The sequence below is a fragment of the Malurus melanocephalus genome, unplaced genomic scaffold (assembly GCF_030028575.1).
Source record: "Malurus melanocephalus ecotype Western Australia unplaced genomic scaffold, MMel_1.1 scaffold_797, whole genome shotgun sequence".
NCBI classification, from domain to species: domain Eukaryota; kingdom Metazoa; phylum Chordata; class Aves; order Passeriformes; family Maluridae; genus Malurus; species Malurus melanocephalus.
The window spans coordinates 44,797-66,939 of NW_026624029.1; the positions used below are offsets into that span (position 1 = coordinate 44,797).

At 44.9% G+C, this 22,143-nt stretch overlaps 2 protein-coding genes across 3 annotated transcripts; one reads left to right on the forward strand and one right to left on the reverse strand.

The window, feature by feature from the left end:
• The first annotated feature begins 6 nt into the window (after window positions 1-6).
• On the forward strand, window positions 7-4,661 carry PFN2 (profilin 2). Of its 2 annotated transcripts, none has more exons than XM_057385176.1 (3): window positions 7-174; window positions 1,070-1,262; window positions 2,899-4,661. In XM_057385176.1, the coding sequence occupies exons 1-3, from the start codon at window positions 43-45 to the stop codon at window positions 2,994-2,996; spliced, it is 423 nt and encodes a 140-aa protein (XP_057241159.1). In that variant the 5' UTR covers window positions 7-42; the 3' UTR covers window positions 2,997-4,661. The 2 variants fall into 2 exon arrangements, with proteins under 2 accessions (XP_057241159.1, XP_057241160.1); XM_057385177.1 differs by having other exon boundaries at window positions 3,219-4,661.
• A 2,152-nt stretch (window positions 4,662-6,813) lies between these two features.
• RNF13 (ring finger protein 13) lies at window positions 6,814-21,599 on the reverse strand. Its single transcript, XM_057385175.1, has 10 exons — window positions 21,523-21,599; window positions 19,028-19,155; window positions 16,840-16,920; window positions 15,538-15,663; window positions 13,953-14,040; window positions 12,051-12,141; window positions 11,457-11,562; window positions 10,548-10,641; window positions 9,659-9,739; window positions 6,814-8,275 (listed from the first exon to the last, which is right to left on the reverse strand). The coding sequence occupies exons 2-10, from the start codon at window positions 19,139-19,141 to the stop codon at window positions 7,899-7,901; spliced, it is 1,158 nt and encodes a 385-aa protein (XP_057241158.1). The 5' UTR covers window positions 19,142-19,155; window positions 21,523-21,599; the 3' UTR covers window positions 6,814-7,898.
• Between the last annotated feature and the right edge of the window lie 544 nt (window positions 21,600-22,143).

A 22,143-nucleotide genomic window follows, 5' to 3' on the forward strand; every position in this document is an offset into this window, starting at 1 on the left:
GCCCGCCCGCTGCCCGCTCGCCTCGCCCGCCGCCCCGCGACCATGGCCGGCTGGCAGAGCTACGTCGACAACCTGATGTGCGATGGCTGCTGCCAGGAGGCCGCCATTGTGGGCTACTGCGACGCCAAGTACGTCTGGGCAGCCACGGCCGGCGGCATCTTCCAGAGCATCACGGTGAGCGGGGAGCGCGCCGGGGACCGCGGGACGAGGCCGGGCCGTGAGGGCACCTTGCGCTCGGGGAACGCGGGCCCGCCCGCCCTCGTCGCCTTTTTGTGTGCGCGGCGGTGGCGGAGCCGCGGGCGGGGGCGGCGGCCGGGCCGGAGCGGAGCGGAGCGGAGCGGAGCGGAGCGGGGGGCGCGGGCAGCGGGCGGAGGAGGCGGCGGCGGCGGGGGAAGGAAGGAAGAAAGGAAGGAAGGAAGGCAGGCAGGCGGCTCCAAGCTCCGCCGCCGCGCCGCCGGCTCCATGTTTTCTCCGCCAAGATGGCGCTCTGCCATTGATGCTCCCCCGCCCTGCCCGCCCGCGCCCCCGGCCCGCCCGGCTCCACCGCCCGCACCGCCCGCACACCGGGGCCGCCGCCGCGGCTCCCCCGACACCCGGGGGGAGTTCCCGTTCCCGTTCCCGCTCCCGTTCCCGTTCCCGGTGTGGCCCAGGCGCCGCTGGGCCGCGGGCGGGGGGCCGGGCCCGCCGTGACGCTGCACTTTGCGGCCGCCGCGGCGCGACCGGGCCCGCGAACCCCCCGAACCCCGATCCCCCGAGAGCCCTTCCCCAGCGGAGCGGAGCCGCGCTGAGCCGCGGTGCGGGCAGGCCCCGCGCTGATCTCCCGGGACAGTGCGGACCGAGCCGGGTCAATCTCCCGGCGCTGTTTAACGGGTGCGATCCCGAGACAGAGCCTCCCCCGCCCGCAGACAGCGCGGATCAGCCAGGCTGCGCCTAACAAAGCCCTGCGTTCTGGAGCGCTTCCTGCCAGGGGAAATCACGGCCTSGCCGCGCCGCGCCGCGCGGGACCGGTGCTCAATAGAAATCTCTGCTGCCGTGCTAACTCGGAGCTCTTTCTTGTTTTTTTTGACAGCCGGGRGAAATAGATCTGGTTGTAGGAAAAGACCGTGAGGGTTTCTTCACCAACGGTCTGACCCTTGGTGCGAAGAAGTGCTCTGTGATCAGAGATAGTCTGTATGTCGATGGCGATTGCACAATGGACATCCGGACAAAGAGTCAAGGTGGTGAGCCCACGTATAACGTTGCTGTAGGCAGAGCTGGACGAGGTAAGCGCCCTTTTCTCTGCCTCAGGTAGGAACATGCCCCTAAGGCTGTTGAGAAAACCAGATTCCCCTATTTAACGGCTGATTTTGGGAAGGGGTTGGATGGCAGTGTTCTGCCCGGGGATTACACTCATCCCTGCTCCCACCTCAGCACCAGGCTGTGCGATGCAGGGAGAGGAGGAAGCAGTTCCGAGTAGATTTAGCCCCTATTCCATCACTTGGTACCTGAGGCTCAGCAGCATTCTCTCAGTGACTGCATTTCTCGTTGTAAAAACTGCTCGATGGAAGGTTGATTCTGCAAAGATGGGAATCCCTTGTATATGCTGCTCCTACTTTAAAAGTTCTATATTGAGCTTGCTGAAGTGTGTCCAGGCAGCAAAAAAGCCCRTCCAGCTGGGTATCTCTGAGCAGTGTGTGCTTCATGCTCACACACCCGCTCCTTGTGTTTAACTTCCAGTAAAACCTCTTCTGGGGCAGCCACTCGGCTGGGGTGTAAAACGCTGTGCCTTACACCTGTTGGGAACACCTGGGCCAGCAGTTTTGGTCTGGTTCCTGGGTGAGGAGATTTTTTCCTACAGGTGTAAAAGCARAGGCAGAGCAGGTGTCTGGAGGCTGAACCCAGGGCAGGGATGCAGGATAGGGTTGGCAGCACTGGTGGAACAAGAGCAGCAGTTCTGACTTGGGAAATGCTAGAGAGAACTGCCTTAGGCTTTGGTGAGCAAATGGCTGTGGAGATGGAATCRTGGTCATTAAAGTCCTTCAGGATCACAGAATCCAACTGTTGTGGCACTGCTGCCAAGGCCACCCCTGCCYCRTGTCCCTCAAATGCCACAACCACTTGAAATGGCTTTTAGATCCCTCCAGGGCAGCCTGTGCCAGGCTTGGACAGCTGGTTGGTGAASTTTTCCTAAAATCCAATCTAASCCTGCCCTGGTGCAGCCTGAGGCKCTGAGCCACCATCAGTTGTGGGTGCACTGGCTGCAGCATTCCCACCCAGCTTGGCAAAGTGTCCCTGTCCTGTCACAGCCCAGTGCCCATCGTGTCCCTGTCCCTGCTGGGGACAGCTGATGGCACATCCCAGTGGCAATTGCTGTGAGGAGCCTTCAGTGTTCTTTCACCAGACAATCCGGGAATCCTTGCTGGAATTGGGGGAGTGGGGAGAGAGGCAGCGTGGCAATCTTTTGTTTCATGTAAAAAATGTGATTTATAGCTGTGKTATTGCATGGAAAGTCTTAGCCTGACTCACCCGTTAGGTTTTATTTTATTAACATCAGTTAATAACTAATAATAATCAGTTAATTAACACCGTCCCAGCAGTGAGCAGCAGAACACAGGGATTTTCCTTTGCCCCTCTCCAGTCCCACTGTGCACACACACACACACTGCCCCTCTGCCCCTCAGCTGTTCAAACTGAGCCGGGCTTTTCTTGAGGGTGAGAGGCACTGTAATGCTTTCTTGATGGAAAATAAAATCCCTGAGGATGGCTCGTGCCTTCTCCCCCCAGCCTTGTCTACATTTGTTAAACTAGCTGAGTACCCAAATGCTAAACCTTGAAATTGAGGGTATTTATTGCGCTGCCTAAAACTTGCCATGTCTAACGCACCCTTTTTAAAACTTTTTTTTTTCTTTTCTCTTTCAGTCTTGGTCTTTGTAATGGGCAAAGAAGGGGTCCATGGAGGCGGATTGAATAAGAAGGCATACTCAATGGCAAAATACTTGAGAGACTCTGGGTTCTAGTTGTTAGGCAGACTGTTAAGTATTAGGGGAAGATTGCTATTAAACTTTCCTGGCGGTGAGCTTTAAACCTTACATTCTGGAAACTTTACTAGCAATGCAGGGTGATGGGGTATGAACCTGTGTCTCCTTTGTATCCCTTTGTTGGTGGGGAAAGGTGTTTTTTGKTTTTTTTTTTTCCCTTTAATTCTGTTCATTTCTGTTTTGTTTCCTTGTGTACTCCAGCATTGGTTATAGTCATGGGAAAAGAAGGTGTCCATGGAGGGACACTCAACAAGAAAGCATTTGAACTGGCTTTGTACCTGAGGAGCTCTGATGTCTGAGCAGCCTCTCCCCATCCACTAGCAGCTGTCTGCACCACCACCCGCTTGTGCTCAGTGCTACCAGCCTCTAGATGGTAGTTTGTGTTGGTTTTTTGTTTTTTTATTTCCCCATTTCCCAGTGTCATAACTGCAGTTCCCCCTTGTTGATCTCTGTAACCAGTGTAGGTAACCGAGCCCAGCTGGCACCACCATGATATGCATGATAATAACTGGGGAGGGGGGAACACGCCAAGTGTAGGCTCTGCTTTTCTTAGCAATTAGTGTGATATTGGCAACTAAACCGACTGAGATACTAAACAAGGTGCCGAGTGTGTACAATCTAATTTGATCGATGCCTCTTCAGCACTTTGAGCGAGTCACAGCTCACCAGTCTTCCTTCACAGAGCATGGTTGGGAGGAAAAAAAAGTACATGCATATCTTCACTTGTGTCCCTCTCTTGGTTTCTGTTTTTTAAAGCCGTGTGTTTGCTTACACCACCCCTGTTTATAGTGCCTGCTTTGTTTAACCGATTTGCCACTCAAAAGCTGTTCATGTCACGTTGGTTTTGTCATTGCACTTCACCAGCTCTGAGTGTCTCTGCTTTCTCTCGATGATGTCTGAAGGTTGTAGTGCAATCACAAAACTACAAAAGGGTACAGATGCACTTCCTGCCATGCCCTTAGAGCACCATCCTAGGGATTCCCCAGACATTCCATCATTGCAATAGCTCAGGCACTTTTTTTTTTTTTGCCAGCTCCTGTTCTGTAGTTGACTTGTGCAAGGCTGCCACCCTTGGCCTGGCATAACCAGCTGGAGTGTGTCTGGTTTCAGTTTCTCATAGGACCAATTTTMATTTGCAGCTTGGGGGTCGGGGAGGGAGGCGGGACGGGGGGTGTTGTTTTTGTTTTTTAATATGAAAAACTGCAATGTCATTGTGGAAAACTGCCACCTTCAGCTATCCTGGGAGCTCTGACTGGCTTCAGTCTTTCTGCCAGAGCGCTCGGTGGCGCAGAGTTTGGCTGCTCTGAAGCCACTGTCTGGATGAAGGTCAGTAGTTTGTAAGCTAAACTGTCAAAATACCATTTCAAATTTAAAACAAATCTTCATTTGGCCTGTCACACCCTTGCTGCAGAAACGATGGAGTGAGCTGCCTTGTGCACGAGTCATCTGAAATGTCTGTAACCCAACTCAGTTCAGGCMCGGCTCTGAGCTGCGTGTCCATTGYGAGAACTGCAGAACTCTGTATGCTAAAGAATAAACGGGAGATGGGAGTGGTTGGAATAACTGACTTGGCTGTCTTGTGATGAACTTTTTAATATGTATTCTGTGCCATACTATTGTTAAAAAAAAACAAAAAAAAAAGAACTGTTGCTATTGTGAGATGGATTTTAACTGACTCCGAGGGTTTTTCTTTTGACTGGCACTACCTTAGGGACATTCTAGTACTTGCTTCTATTGTTGGGCCTTGTGGATAATGTACAGATTTAAACAAATTCTTGTTGCTGATTTGTCCATTTCTTTCCCTGCACTTTGTTACATCTGGGATACAGTCTAACTCATCTGATTTAATATGCATTTCAAAAAATGCCATAACTATTAAAAACACCTTGTTTACAGACAGATGAAATAAATTTATTCCAACCAAACAGAACCAGAGTGTTGCTCATTCTTCCCACACCCAGGAATCAGTGCATGGCTGGCCACTTGGTGTTAACTTTTGCAGGACAGCAGTGCTGTGATTTGACTGCAGTAAAAAGCCAGGCAGTCTGGGGTAGATCTTGAGTYAGGAGATGAATTTCTCGTTTAACTCCACATTTATGGGCGTGCTCCCCTCACCCGGGGAAGGGGCAGAGTTCAAATCTTGTACCTTAAAGGATTGCACTGGTATTTGTTACCTGGGAACTCCTAAAAACAGCCCTGGTGGGATGGGACAGTGACCCCTGGAACTCGTGGGATGGGATGGGATGGGATGGGATCCATGGGATGGAATGGGAGATGGGATGGGATCCATGGGATGGGATTTGGGATGGGATGGGATGGGATCCATGGGATGGGATTTGGGATAGGATGGGATTGGGATGGGATGGGATCCATGGGATGGGATTGGGAGGGGACATGGGATGGGATGGGATCCATGGGATGGGATCCACGGGATGGGATATGGGATGGGATATGGGATGGGATGGGAGGACACCCAAGTGCAGATCAGGGAAGGTGAATCTCTAGAAAGGCTCTGCTTTCCTGGGTTCTCGAACCAGGCAGATTCTTCTGGACATGACCTGAAAACAGCTTTGTTCTCCCTTCTTTTCCCCACACCTTCATCATCMCTGTCAGCTGCACCTGCTCCTCTGCTTGGCACTAGGTCTGGGTCTAACTAAAACCTTCCTATTTATCATGTTTATATTCTCCGTGKCTGAACTGGATCTCCCAGTGCCAAAGTTAGAACAGCCCAGCACGTCCAGAGCACGGAGCTGATTCCTGTTCAGYACCAACTGGTACAGAGGATGCAAATCTGCTGCTTCCCCATAAAAYACAGAAAGAAAGCTGTGCTCAATGTCTGGACTCAATTTAAAGCTGCACTCACCTTCTACTGCAGAGCTTTTTGTTTCTCCTGCTTGGGAGGATGAGGGTAARTCCCCAAAGGTGCTTCTGTGCTGAGGCCAGAAGAGCAGGAATTGATGGAGCAGCAACACCGAGGAGTTGTCACCACATTCCTTAGGGTGACATTGGTCCTTTCTGACCAATTCCCCTCTCCTGAGAAGGTGTTCGTGTCACCTGCACACCTCTGCTTGGGTAGGAATTGGGCATTGTTCAAATYACTTTCTCAAATGCATTTGTTGGTGAATTTTCTTAGCATAACATTGTCTGCACCTAATTGCAGCCACTAGAATTACCTGAGAGCTTATCACAAAGTTTAGATCAGTTAGTGGTTCTGGAACTCTTCAGATTTTGGGGTGCCTGGAATACAATAATGAATAAACACACACGCAGCAACAGCAGGGACCTATTTCAAGAAACATCGTCCAGCTCAGTAATTACATCTTCAGGAATCATTTTCCCATTTGGACTCACCTGGACATAAGCATGAAGGGAAATCTTTCCTGGTGAAAATACACGACACTGACTGTCATTACCCCATGGCTGCTGGCAGCAGTGGCTTGGAGAGGAATTATCATTTCATAATTATTGTCCTTTTACTGTGCAAAATAAACTYACCCTGCTCTCAGCCAGAGCCAGAAATCACATCTGGGAATTGTTCAGAGCACCCTGAGCCTCCCTCACACCCCCCAGGCAAACCCCAYGCACAGACCAGGCCAGTCCAAACTCCTCAAGCCACAAGTGACACAAATGAAGGTTTTCTACACAACCTGGACCCTGCACTGTGATTTACAGCACAGAAACCTCTGCCCAAGGCTCCCAACAGTCCCTGTTCTCCAAAAGCACTCCAACCTCAGCAATGTGTGAGTACTCAAATGTCTCAAGCGATGCCAAAGTTCAATAAACTTCTTTGGATACATAAAGTGGAAAACATGTTTATTAACATTCTTTCAAGCTTTCCTTAGTCAAGGCCATATAAAAAAATCACCATTAGAGTGTACACATGGTTTTACTTTCTACAGTTACAGAGGTATTCTATAGAATCTACCTTTTTGTGATACACTGGTAAGTACTGAGTTCTGTGAGACAGGTGTAAGCACTTGTTTTCAAATCAGGTATTTGAAAAGAACAATTTTTTATATACAGTTTAGCAGACTACTGCAGCATAAAATGCTCTTAGTAAGAGGTATATGAGCCAAGGATCAGTAATACTTACCTAAAATTCTTTTTCTAAGTGGAATAAAACCTCTGTCTCGGTTGTCTCCCAAGCCCCACCTCCTCACTGGAAACCAGACGACAAAGCAGTAGCAAGGAGGGATAATTAATATGCTTATGGTGGACCTGACCTTGCAAATKGCTGAAAACTAAACATGTTCTGAATTACCTCATCTCGGGAATTGCTCAGAGGAACTGCTTAAACTCAGCTACCACAGCGAACTCCAAAGGATTGTTTGGAATCACTGCTTTGAGATAAATTGGAATTTCTTCTGCTTTGACACACCACCACGCAGAATATTGATCTGTTGCACATTTTTCTTTCAGCAGTAGTGACGGTTTTCAGGAAAACGATACAAACATGCAAATAGAGTTTTTGTCGGGCCTAAGGGGTAACACATACCTACACGTAATAAATATTGCTCTCAGGATGACCCAGCTGCAGCTACAAAATGGAAATAAAAGTACTTCCAAAGAAATCCCATTTCAACAAGAGACATTTCGAGTCTGTGTGATATTTCTATGGATATAAACTATTAACATTATTCATTAGCATCGTGAAGTCCAGTTTAACTGTTGKTTTTTTGAGAAGACAGAATGCGTGGCTGAATACCTGAATCAAAAAGAAATCTATCTGTAATGATTTAACCAGAGTACTACTACATGAACTGCTGCTCCTATGGAAGAAACCAAAGGGATTACAGATTAAAAGAGATTCCCTACGCAAAGGTTTGTAAAAAGCCTGAAGAACCCTTTTGTTCACACACCTAGCACTGGGTGTTAGTAGTCTCAGACAGTGTTTGCCACTCGGTACTCCCTGTCCTCACTGGGCTGCAGCTGAACCACTACACTCTCCTGGCTGAGCCCGTTCTCGGTGTCACTGCTGTCACCATTGTCATTGTCATTGTCATTGTCATCCTCCTCGTAGTCCGAGGACTCGGTCACGTTCTGCTGGGAGTGGGACTCTGCCAGAGCCCCGAAGGACTGAGTGCTGACCGAGGCCAGGGGTCTGAGCAGGGGGGTGTTCTCTGACACCTCATTCTCCTCCTGGCTGCTGTCTGTCTCCGAGTCCGAGTCCCCCTGCGAAGGGACCACCTTCTGCTTGCACACAGGACACGTCTTCTTGGTTTTGGTCAGCCACGGGTCCACACACTTGCAGTGATATGCTGGTAGAGAATGAGAGAAAAGACATCATTATCAGAGTGAACAGGACTGGGACACCTGGTAAAAAGGACAGGGACACCTGTTAAAAAGGACAGGGACACCTGGTAAAAAGGACATCATTATCAGAGTGAACGGGACAGGACACCTGTTATCATTATCAAAATGAACAGGACAGGGACACCTGTTAAAAAGGACATCATTATCAGAGTGAACAGGACAGGGACACCTGGTAAAAAGGACATCATTATCAGAGTGAACAGGACAGGACACCTGTTAAACTCTGTTTCTCTTCCTGACATGGGAGAATTTCAGAGTGAACTGACACAGAGAGTTTTAGTCCCAAGTTTGTGAGCACACAGCCAGTACAAAACACTGACAGATCACAACCTCACGTGGGTGTATGCAGTGAGTACCTGTGTTCTCTACTGGGTGAATGACAGGAGTAGCACAAMAGCCACATTTGACAACCTTTAAAGCTTCTTGAGGAAATCTATCCACTTTGCAGCAGGCATGCCCACCATCATCTCMCCTCAACACCAATATGTATCAAAGCACCTCATTATTAAATAACATGACTGCATGATTTTGTGGATCTTAAATTAGGTCTGCAATGGGCACTGCAACTAGATTGGTTGTATTTAAAAATAAAATACTCAAGTGTCTTACTTCCAGTATGGAAAACTCAGATCTTCTTAGTGACAGAAACTTGTACCTGGCCAAGAGCTCACACATTTAGGAGCTGGTCACTACATTGGAACACGTTCTCCACCAGAACTGATGGTGCTGCTCAAGCCCAGTTCCTCTGGGAGAGGTACCCTGGACCTGCTCTTTCCCTTTGAGAGCTCCCTGTTTGTCAGCCTGCTTTGGAACTGGTTTTATGATCTTCAAAGCTGAGCCTGGCAGCTGCTGTGCACAGAAGGCAGTGACATCTCTGCAGTGGGCTGGACCTGAGCAGGACTGTCACAGGGGAATATTTCACCAAGTGCCTTTCAGGTGCAGTCAGGTGAGGTGTGCATGGGCACAACTCCAGAGCAGATCCATCCCTTCAGCTGCAACTCCAGCTCACCAAGAGCTCCAGTAGTTTTTGGGGTTTATTAGTCTTGGGGAAAGTGAAGGCCTGTACTTTTAAAGATAGAAAGTATTACATCAAATTCAAATAAGGATATTTAGGGGAGAGTATCAAGCCAAGATTGTCTTTCATGTGTACATCCAAAGAAAAGCACAAGTGGCAATGCCAGCATTTTAGCTTTCAAAAAGAGAAAGCAAGCTTTCCCTTTTCCCACTTTGTACACACATTCCTGCATACTAGCAAAAGGAAATTTTAGAAATCAYTCACTGGGAGAGCTGTTTGAATGTAAACACAAAGCTAAAATCCAGCTGCTTACCATGAGAACACGGAAGGATCCTGAGCTTGTCTCCATCCTCATACTCGTCCAGACAGATGGCACACACATCGTACTCATCTCCTGCAGCAATAAGTGACAATCAGTCTGAGTTTAAAGGACGTGCAGCAGACCCTCCCCACACACCCAGAACTGTCCTGGTGTTCCTCAGGCTGCAGGCACCAGCACATCCACTGTTCACACACAGGRCAGCTCCTGTCAGCTGCACAGCTCCTGCTGGACTTGGTGTCTCTGGGACCAGAGCTCATCCACTTCCCCTTAATAAAACTGTTTGTGACTGTGTGATCTCTACAACTGCTTTCTCATGCTTATTGAATGCAAGATAAAAGGAGTTAAAACACAGCATTCACTTTACTGAAGAGGTGTTAATAAGTTATTCCAAAGAAGAGCTCTCACAGTGAACCCATGGCTTTTCCTGGAAGAGCTCTCACAGTGAACCCATGGCTTTTCCTCCAGCAGATCCTCATCCATCCTGTGCTGAGGATTCCAGAGCTGGATCAGCACTGCACGGGGCAGTTCCAAATAAAGGAAACACTGCCAACACAGGGGCTGCTGCAGTCACTGCTAACAGGAGTGCAACAGCACCTTCCATGCCATCACTGGTTTCTTTTTAAGCTTTACAGTTTGAAGCAGGAAGTTTTAATGCTCAGACTCAGCCTGCTCTGATCCCACAGGGAAGTGTCAGAGCTCCTCTATTTCAGTGACAACAGGGGGTCAAGCCAAACCTTTGCATGCTTTCATTCCAAACTCCACTATCCATTCCAAGTGCACTCTAAATTACCTCTGAAACTTCATACCCTTTGGATGTAGAGGGTTTTTGGTGTTAAAAACAAGAGGAGCCCATTAGTTAGACAAAGAATGATTCACTTGCCTTTCTTAAACTTATGTACAGGAAGTTTCTTAAGCTGATCCTTCCTAAGACGATTCCTTCTTGCTCTGTGTCTATCCTGCACAAATTTTGTGATCTGGAAACAGACACAAGAGAACATGACCAGTCAGTTAAACCAATAAAAGAATGATGAAAGTTTTGATTTACAGCGTTGCAGGGAGCTGCTCTGAAGGGAAGCCCAGCCCACACAGAAAAACCTCTTCCCTGGCCTGAACACAAACACAAAGCCACACGAGCCTAAAGGGTGCTCTCCATGAACCCYTGGAACTGGGAATATWCMSSKTYTTTTTGGAGAGGAAAGAGAAAGAAAAGGTATGTCCATATTTCATACAACAATGGCCACTGTGCAATCCTCTGCTGAGGCCTGGGAACTGCACAGCAAAACACAATTCTGTACCTTTGGATAGTTTTCCTTACAGATTTAATTATTACAGCTCTTTTAAAGGATTATTCCCATATTCATCAGCACTGTTTTCCTATCATCTAAAATACCAGTTTGGGGAGGAGTAAAGGGGTTTCTTGGAGTCACTGTTACATGTTATACTATGCCATACTAAGATAACTAAAGAAATAAAATAACTAAACAACCAGTAATMCCAAGCTCTCKAAATAACTGCAACAGACTCTRTTTCCATTTTCTCAGCAGTCTTGARGCACAGTYCTTAATGCTATTTCTGTGCAGTTGCTAAATCCAGCATCTACGATGTGACATATTTTTCAAGGAGGATGACAAGCAAACAAATGAACAAAGGCCTGAAGCAAAATGTGCACACCAACAAATCCTCTGAAATTTGCAGAGGTGCTCTACATCTACCTAATTGTGGGCAGGCAAACACCGAGAGAGCACTGATGATTTCAAAGAAAAGGAGTCAATAAAAAGAAGAAACTTACCATAAATATGACGATGAGAATAAGACAGATCCCTACTATTATTAGGAAGGGGATTAAGTAGTACTCCAAAGGAAGACTGAACTCTGGGATTAACACCACATGGCCACTGTGGGGAGGAAGACACAACACCTTCTAAATTCATGAGAATTAAATGAACAAGTTAAAGAACAAACACAATTTTAAAAAATAAAACAAAAGGTTGTCAYTAGACACACTACAGGAATCCTGCCTGTGCACAACAACACAGAAAACTCAGTCCATACCCACACAATGTAAAGCCAATTAAATAAAAGGACAGAACAATGTTTCTTAGAACATTTTTTTAATTTAAAACTATTTACTGATCTCAATCAAATATAGAGAAACCAGAAAAAAAACCTCATAACTGCTCTGACATGAGAATGAAAAAATATAACATGCCTATCAAAAGCCACAGTGAAATCACTGTTATTTACTGAAGCAYTGCAGTTGCTCTCAGGCAGGATTTCACCTGGAATACCTGCAACCTCTGTCATCACAACATTTGATTTGAAATCCATAAATTCACAAGAGACAATGATCTAATGCCAGAAACAACACAGTGAGTTCACCTACCCTTTCTCATAAGTGAACTCCTCTTTAAGAGAATTCGCTGACGTCTCACCAATAAAGACAGAAGGAATGTCAATCTTCTTTAAAACCTCAACTGTATTAAAAAAAAAAAGGAAAAGAAAAGAAAACTATTATTCTATGGACAGTCTAAGGGTGCTAAAGATCTGAATATCATGAGATTATCACAACAGGAAAACATAACAGAGTGACACACAGACCATCCAGTTCACATCTTTACCTAATGTAAGCACTATTATGTTTCCTACACCATTTCCAGGGAATTTATTGCAGGTAGAAAATTAAAATTCCTAGTGGAATAGTTAAAGGGAGCACAGAACCAAAACACATTTTAACCAGAATACCATTCTTTACTCAGAATTGATACAAGTCACAAAGTTCCAYTGACTTCCAGAATTTCTGACAACTTACATGATTTTGTGATTTGGTTCTATAAGTTTTAATGAATCTGGCTTCCCTCCTTTTCACCCCAAACACAAAGAAATGTACTGGGAACAACTGTGGCTAGGTAAGGTCAAAAAAAGGAAAGAAGAGAATTAACAAGTCCCACATCTTTATTTCAATCTCATGGAACTGTTCACACTGTTGTCTTCTCTGTTTACCTGTGAAGGCAGCAATAAATGAAAATTTACTGATAGAAAAATCCCCTATTCTAGAAARCCTTGTCCCCAGCTTCACTTTATAATGATTTTCACCCTAATTTTCCACATTTAAAGCTGAGTTTAGTCCATCACAAAGCAGTCAGGTTCCCCAATGGCTCAGTGCCACCTCACACCTCAGGTCTGTGTTTGTTGTGGACTCGTTCTACATTTTGGTTACTGGTGAAACCAGAAAATGAGAGCACATGGGTTGAGAATTCATCAAAGCCACTCCCTGCAGCTGCCTGGGCCACTCAGCTCCCATTTCCTCCATTCCTACTCTGCTCAATGGCATTCCCAATGGAAAAGAATTTATTTTCCTCTTATCTATTTCCTTGTTCCATATTGAGCAAGTTGAGAAACTGGACAAAATCAAGAAAAGACAGGAACAGTTCTATAAACACACAGCACATCCCACAAAACAGACCCAACATTTGGASCAGATTTCACGATGTTCTGAACATATTCACTCCATGAAGGTTAAAACTGGAACAGCTACCACAAGAACCAGACAGTAAATGGTGCACTGATCTCTAAATGTTCCTTTTTGAAATAAAAAACTGAAMACAAGTGTATGTGATATGCCAGAATCCATTTGTCCAGAGGAACGGGAAGATGTATCCAAAGCACAACAACAAAATGCAGTGACTAAAAATCATGGAGGAACTTCCTAAGGGCATTTGCCAACCTGAACAGTTCTAGGATTCTAAACACTAAAAAAGTCCTATCACAAAGTTTGATTTCTTTCAGTTTTKCTACTTTTCCTGTGTTTGTACTTAACAACGCATCAGCTATTTTCAACATCAGTAATATCAACCTAGCCCAGAACACTCCAACTACAATGTGAAGGAAAACCAAAAGAAACATTCAGAGAAGGCACAAGTCCATGTATTTGTTCTTATGCAAACATCCACTGTTATTACACCCTAAAAGCAGCATTTCTCGGGGTTTTAGTTTGATTTTGGTGTTGTTTGTGGTGGTGGTTTTGCTGTCAGGGTTTTGGGGGTTTTTTAGTTTGATTTTGGTGTTGTTTTTGTTGTCGGGGTTTTGAAGGTTTTTAGTTTGATTTTGGTGTTGTTTGTGTTGTTGTTTTTGTTGTCGGGGTTTTGACAGTTTTTTAGTTTGATTTTGATTTTGTTTGTGTTGTTGTTTTTGTTGTCAGGATTTCTCGGGGTTTCTGGTGGTGCTGCTGTTCCCAGCTGGTGAAATGATATTCAAACAGGAGAGAAGAAGTGATACCTGTACTTACTGTCGTTGGATCCCATGCTTATGAGGTCATCAGAGTCCACATTGTGAACAATTGCTGCCTTGTAGCCAGCTCTCTGGGCATTCAGCACCTGTGAGCCACACAAAATRCTGACTGCAAAGATTATTGCTTCAAATACAGAGAGAAACCCACCAGTGCTTCCTGAGATAGGTACACTTAACAAACAGATTAACACAAACACAATTTATAAAACAAATGGCACCTTTCAAARCAAAATCACTATTATCCTTACACTCATGTTATTTTTCTAAAAGCCATTTTACTATTGTCTGCAGTCAGTTTAGATACACTGAAAATGTAATTAAAGCTTCTACGAATAGTTAAAGTATTTGATTGTAATTGAAAATAAAGACACTAACTACTTTGGCAATCTAGAAACTAACATTTGATAACTCAGGAAGTCACTTTTCTGTGCTCTAGAGGTGTGGAACATCTGATCTGAAAGCCCAGGAATCAGAAGTTTTCTCATGGAAAAACGCACAATTTTAACTATGGATACAAAACTAGCAGCATCCTGTGTCCCAGCTGTATTTCTAATATAAACTCACCTTTTTGTCAATACCAGCMAAGGCCAAGGTCTGTGTAAATGGCATTTACTGCAGCAACTATTACCAAGGTTAACTCAGCTGAATTACAACTGCTCATAAGGAGAGAGGACTTTCCATTTTTATAAAATATGCATTCCATCAGTCATTTAGTAATTTGGCTCATATTTCAGCACACATGCCACCTCCTGGCAGTACCTTAAGGCAAAGTGCTGCACCACACATGCAATTACATAATGCAATATTGCAACAGTATTTTAAAATGCAATATTGCAATAGTATTAACAACACACTAGAAACGTGGATTTGCTGGGCACAAAGTATGCAGATATCCCTGCATGCCTTGGAAATGCTCATCTACTTGTTACTTTGCTCTTTGTCTAACAAATAGAAGCCCCCTTTTTATCAATATTATATGAAATATAAAGCATAACCAAATATTGTTACATCCAGAGCCAGTGAGACTCAATCCTTAAAGGAGTGACAATGGAAATCCCTCAAGAGCAATGCAGAAATCTCCCAAATTCAGAGCTGTTCACTAAACCACGTCTCCAGAAGCAATCCTGTCCCCGTTRGTGTATGGACAATTAGACAAGGAGGACACAAAAAAGGCAGGCAGTCCTTTGCCCCTTTCTTTTCCCACTCAGCCAAATGCACAATGGTGGCAGGACAGACTGTGCTGCTCCAGAACCCAATGTAAGGCAGAGAGCAGGAGCAATCTGGGTACAATTTACATTTCCAATCACTGCATAACTGAACCTACCACACAGCAGCAAAATCAAATACAACTGAATCCCTTTTAGTTCACAAAAGTCAGCAACAAACTGAAGAGCCCTTAGCTGCCCCATGGATCAGGTTAATTTTCAAGAATACCATAGGCAAACACAAATCATTCTGATTTTGCATTTTTAAAGTCACAGAATCACACTCCGTATCAGTACCTAACCTGTCGTTAGCCACAGATATTTTTCTGAAGTGCCAGGAAACTCTGTGAAATGGGGCAGGGGGAACCCAAACCTTACCTTGACATCAAAGTTGCAGTCCAGGCGTCGGATCAGCACAATGAAAGCACCAGAGGAGTTGTCTCTCAGTGGAGGKGGGGCTATGGGCTCACAGGCATTCTCTGGTTTGGAATTTATCAGAAATCCCTAGAAAACACAGGCAGAAACAGAAGCCTCATTTCTCTTGAACAAAGGGTTCATTGTCAAGTCTAAGGGAAGAAAACTGCCCATTTTTATACAATAGCTAAACAAATTCTTATTCTACAAAGTCTGTAACAATCCAAAGCACCAAAACCTGACAATTTTAAACAGATTTGCTGAGAGCCAGGTAAAGGTTTCCCAATTGACACAGCACAGACCATTCACTGTCTGTGGGTCCCTGCAAAGTCTCTTTGTGCTTTCACCAGATGCTCCTCGAGGAACCAACTGCACTCTACAGAGGTTTTACACAAATCCCACACCAATGTCCCAGCTCAAGAAATGCCCCTACAGCAGCCAAAGGCCAGCTCTGACTGCACTGCCCTGCTCTCAACGCTGCCATCTATTAACTGTGTTTATTTATTAACTGCATCTATTAACTGKATCTATTAACTGTGTTTATCCATTTATTTGAGCAGCACTTACATTTACATTTGGCACCAGGTCCTACAGAACATGAGAGATTGTTTCACAACTTGCATACTGATAAATCCTAATCACAAGCACTGAAAGAGTATACCATTTTCACCCTATTGCAACAAATATCAGAGCATTTTTTTAGAGTAATTAAATTCTTAATGCAAGGAAATTTTCAGTATAATGTTCAGGTCTAAAACTCCCATCATTTCTACCCAGGTGATGACATCCACCTGAATTCAGCCCCAGAAGTAACAGTTAAAAAGGTCAGAATCAAAGCTCCTTAGATCTATTTTTGATGTATTAAAGTGGCTCACTACTCGGGTCAATCACTTAATCACCCTCTGTTTCTCAATATAGTCAGTAAACAACACACAGCTCTAACACACCTTCTCCCATGAGAACACCCCCTGGGCATGGAAATGGAGCTGCTGGAGGGGAATGCACAGGAATTCCTCAGTTACAGGGACTCCTAAGCCTTTATTACCCTTGGGATTAAAAGGGCAAGGTGGAATTACAGAGTGATCCCAGCTACCTTCAAACCAGTCTCATTGTTTTTGTGCAGTGGTTCCTCCCAACACTGCAACATCAACAATGAGGAATCCTGAGTTCACCACAAACCCAAAACACAGCTCCATGTCAGACTGGGAAGAACATGAACTCTACCCCAGCTTAAACCAGCACAACAGAAATGGTTTTTTCTTTTACCTTCAAGCCTTCTGCTGGCAGTCTGTAGCCAAATCTAGCAGGCAGATCATCAAAAGTCTGGGTTCCATTTTCAAGGTTATACTAAGAGAAATAATTTTTTTCAAAAAKCAGGTTTGCAACAAGACAGAAATAATGAACAAGTATAAGCAAACAAAACCAAATAACACTGTGTATATTTTTAGATTAAAGTATTTATCCCATACAGGACATCTTGTGACCATGTCAATGAAATCACCAAATTGCTTATTCTCCCTGTCTTCTAATCACATGCTAACATCATTTTTTTTTTTCTAGCTGTCAAAACAAGAAAGCAAGTAATAGACTGATGAACTTTCTACTACCTAAAATTCAAACACCATCATGATTGCAGAAGAGAAACTACAAACAAACCAAAAAAGCAGAGTTCTGAAGAACTGGGAGGTTGGGATGTGGCATTTTGACCGGAGCTGATGGTGAGTGCTTTGCCCTGAATTCATTTGTGTACAGGCAAGAACAGCTTTTAAGAAGAGCTTTACTGTAAACAAAAAACAACGTTCATGTGCCATCCCTTCCCAGCTCCCTGCTACGTTCACACTAGTAACTGAAAAGTATCTCTACAGTTTTGTTATTTTAAAATAACTTACGAGCGTTCATTTTAAACACGGGAATACTGTAATAGAATCCTTACATCTGTGGAAACTTTGTTTCTCCTTTCTTTGTTTATCTTTTCTGGCTCTGTAATATGCCAGACCAACAGAGAATTGATACAGAAAAAGGTGCTAAGTGTGTATTTGGTATCTTGTTTTCATTTTAAAAAAGCAAAAGTTGTGAACTCTGCAGTTAACTGACTTGGACTCGCATCAGTTGTTTCATGTGCAGACACTGAACCACAAAACTCTCAGGATTGTAAGAGATCTGTGCTGCAGCACTTCCATGGGCACTGCAAACATTCCCTCTTCTGAGCATTCCACTGCCTCCTCTCTACAGTAGCTCATCATTTCATCCTTCAGGATATTCTCAAAATAATCTGCCACTTCCAAATACCCAAAAGACATTTCATTGTTACATGGAGTTATTTTAGAATACYACACACAAAAGCTTAACTAGAAAAAGAAAAAAAAAATCAAACTAAACTTTCAAAATGCCCTATTTTCCTCTTTTGAGGTTMGGGTTGTTTTGTTTTAAGTAACTTTTCTAAGACAGGAAGAAGCAAGAACAAAAGTTAGGGTTTTATGAAAAGAGGAAGCACAGGTTTGGTGACAGAGAAAAGGAGGGTGGGGAAATCATGGTTACAGTGGGAAGTTTAAAATTTCACAATAAAATGGAGATGGCAGTGCCATGATAAAGCAATTATCTGTCTTCACTGAATAGCAACAATGTGAAGATCCAAATAACATACTTTAGTATTCATCAACTCCACGTAAGCACAAACTTCATTTTTATTAATTATAAAATTTGTCTCTGAGGGTTTGTCACTGTTCTCCAAAACTGAGATGACATCAACAACTGTTCTGCATATTTCTGGGACAAGCAGAAAGCCACCAGGAACCTGATCAGCTCTAATTATTTCAGTAGCTTAAGCTCCAGCCTACATTTACAACTTGCTCCTCAAAATGCCACAATACATCAAATGCATAATAAACAACACAGCAACAGCTTTTACCACTCATCTGTGTTTATTATACTGTTTATTAACCTGATCGTTTCATATTCTACACACTCCAAAATTATTTTCCTTAATGATAGCAGATACCATCAGCTATTTAAAAATTACACCKAGGTGTAATATGCACAAAGCCTCCAGCACATACCAATAAATCACACTAGCCACAGCAGATGATGTTATTTATTTATTTATATCCAGTAACCCTACAAAATGGCACCCATCACCAGAATTTAAATTGCTGTCTAACCCAAAGCATGCAGTTCCTTTAACAAGTTTGAACATGTTCCATCTGTTCAGAGTGGAACTCTGTCAATGACTCAGGGAATTGGGTGCTTTCACTGCCCTGGTACCAGAGCACATATCACCTGTAAACTCATGCGAAAATGTACAATTTATTTTTTATTGCAGTAAACTGTTAAGGCAATTCCATTCCAAGCAACCAGCTATAGCATTTATTGCATTAACTGATTCATTAATAGAATAGTTGAAGAGATTATTCAATTTTATTGAGATTTCATCCATACAGAAAAATATTATACTTACTGCTAAAATATCTGCCTCCACAGGTAAAAGGTTCAGGAAGGCAAATAACTGCACGGTCACAATAGTGTAAATCTGAGTGGCAGACAACATCAGCATTCCTATTGACAACAGCATATTTTATTCCAAACCTGCAAGCAAAGAATCAGAGTTACAGCACGGATTAAATCCTTTTTGTGTCATTTTACAGGACTCTTGGGCAGCTAAAACCTTTCTGCTAAAAGAGATGCCAAATGTTATTCAATATAYACCTGTGAGAAACAAGTGCTCTTAAAGTTATAGTTTTAGAAGTTCCTGATGCTAGAAGCACATCACCTCCATGGGACAGACTACATGAATAAACCACAACAATTTAAAGACCGAGACTTCAATAAGCTCAGGCACCACAAAACAATGCAAGGGTACAAAGGGATGAACGTTCACATGATACTCTTCATTTCAAACTTCCCATTTTCCAGCGTAAATCCACATCTGCAGAACTCCTGCTGCACCAGGAACAATTCCATTAAAGCATTTACTCTACATTTATACCTGCAAAAGCAATGTGCTACCAACTTGTGACAAAAASCAGTTCCATCAGCCTCAGAGACACAGAGATGCTCCAATGGGACACCTGCTCTGGGCAGCAGCTCCTGTGCCCTGGAAAGAGCATTTTGGCAACTTGAAAAACTACACAGTGCAAAGTTTGCTTAGGTGCACCTCCCAAACTCACCACTTTAAAAGGATGTAAATTCTGCTTTGCTAATAAATGCACATCAAACCCGGGAGCAAACCCCAACAGCAAATRGATGAGCTTGTTTTCTGACAGAAACTCTTCAAAACTACTCCCTTATCATTCATCAGCAAAAAAGGGGATTAGGAGGAAGAAAATAAAACACTTTAATATTTTTCCTTTGCCAAAGAATTTCTTACAATGTATTAAAAAACCAAAGGGCCTGAATGACTCCCTTGTATGAGCAATGACACTCCACTCTGACTTAAGTCACTGAGATACCCTCAAAAAACAAACCCAAGAATCAAACAAATCAAGAACTAAACAAAACAATCCCATGCATTTGCATGAACTTTGACCTCCCTCTCAAATTTAATACATGCATTAGCTACAGTGGTAATGGGCTTCATTCCAGAATCTCTCTTTGTTCTCAGAACACAAACACGAGGCAATTTCAGCCTGCACTCAGAGGGAGGTGACAATTCCACAGAAAACAGTAAAGCCAAGCATCCAAAACCAGYTCCAGCAATGGCTGAAGAGGGGATTCAGCCTCAACCTGTGCTGTGGAGAAATGCAAGCTGAACTGGAGGAATGGCTACCTGACACARGGTCAGAGATTCCCAGAGGATAAATATCAAAAATAAAAGAACAGCTATTTCAAAAACACAGCCATTTTTATYATGGCAGAAGCAACAATCCACAGCACTTTAACCAATCCAGCAAATTCAGCACAGAGAAAAGCACTGAAAGAGCACGGAGCAAGGTTAGAAAATCCCAGAATTAAAGTGGTTCTTGCAAACAACACACACAAACGGTGCAGTCTTCCCTGCCAAAGTCACACACACGCAAATTGCTCTGTGCCGAGGAGCTGCTGCCTCCAAAGCAAACCAAAAACCCTCACAATTCCTGAAATGCCATGGCTCTGTGGAAAGCAGCTCAGAGCACACGAGAAATGCAGGTGGATGGAACTGAGGGACACTGCAAACCACACCAAAGGAGTTAAACCTGACTCTGCAGCAATCTCCCACACTTTACAACTGATTTTCCAGTGGATTTAGGCAAAGTTGTCCTCAAATAAGATTATAATTCTTATACCAATCACAAAAATAATTTCAAMATACAGAAAATTTGTGACAACATTCCCGATATTTTGGTAGACTGGGCTGCACCTTCCAGCATGTCATCGACAGAGCACGAACAGAAGCTCCACAGCCAATATCAGTAATTCTCACTCACATCCTCGAATTTCCCCGTACCCAGCTTTWGGCATTTTGATGCCATGGTATCATTATTGACACAACCCTTTATCTCAGACTTATCACCAGCGACCTGGACACTGACGCACGCAAAGATCAGCATTTGTTAAGAGGCAGGAATAATTTCTCTCCATTAATTTTAACGCTTTTACCAAGAATTTGACTTTCAGCCGGTCAAGACTCCACGCTGGTCGTTATCCCGCAAACCCAACCAGAACCTCGGAGCACGGGCGGAAATAAATCCACATAAACAGACGAAAGGAGCCGAGCTTTTACCACGCTCGTGGAGCGCTCCAGCGGCTCATGTCAGTCCCGGGAAGTGCCGGTCCCGCCGCCGCTTAGGCTGGGCTCAAACCCGGCCGGGCCTAAGCCGCGCACGGAACCGGGCCCCGCCTCACACGGCGAGGGTGGGGACGAATAAACGCTGCGCAATGCCGCCCCAGCCCCGCGAACGCCCGGCCGGAGCCCCCGCAAAGGCCGTCACCGCACCSCAGCGCTCACCCGCGCTGCCGGGGCCCCTCAGCGCTCACCTGCGGCCCCGCGCTCCCGGGGCGGCCTAGGCCGACGCCATGGCGCCTTCCGTGCGATCGCCGCCCGCGCCGGAAGTCCCGCCCACCGCMGCGCGTCTGCCGCAACGGGGCAGCCCATTGGCCGAGCGCGCTGTCACTCAGCGGCGGGGCGGGGCCGCGCCTTGGCTGCCCTCCCGCCGCCGCCAGAGGGCGCGCGATGACCGCGCGATGCCGCGCGCCGCCTTCGGGCGGCACCTTCGGGCGGCACCGGCGGCCCTCGGGAAGCCTCGGGAGGCGTCGGAACACTTCGTGAGGTTTCGGGAGCGGCCTTGTGCGGCATCGGACCGTGCGGGTTTGCAATTCCACCAGAATGGAGATGTGACTTCTGCAGAGTGTCCTGTTCTAAACAGCAAATCCAAACTCTCGGCCGAGAGAGGAGGAGACAAACTGAGCGTAAGGACGCCCACCAGCTTCAGAGGAAGTTGTGCTTATTTCCCAGCCCTAACATTGCGAATATTTCCATGTAGATGTATCTATGGCAAATTGTAAGTTTGTAAATTGAAAAAAAAAAAATATGCTGGAACGCACAACATTTCACCTGGGAGTCTTAGTGACATGCTGCATGTGTGACTCTGGAGTTTG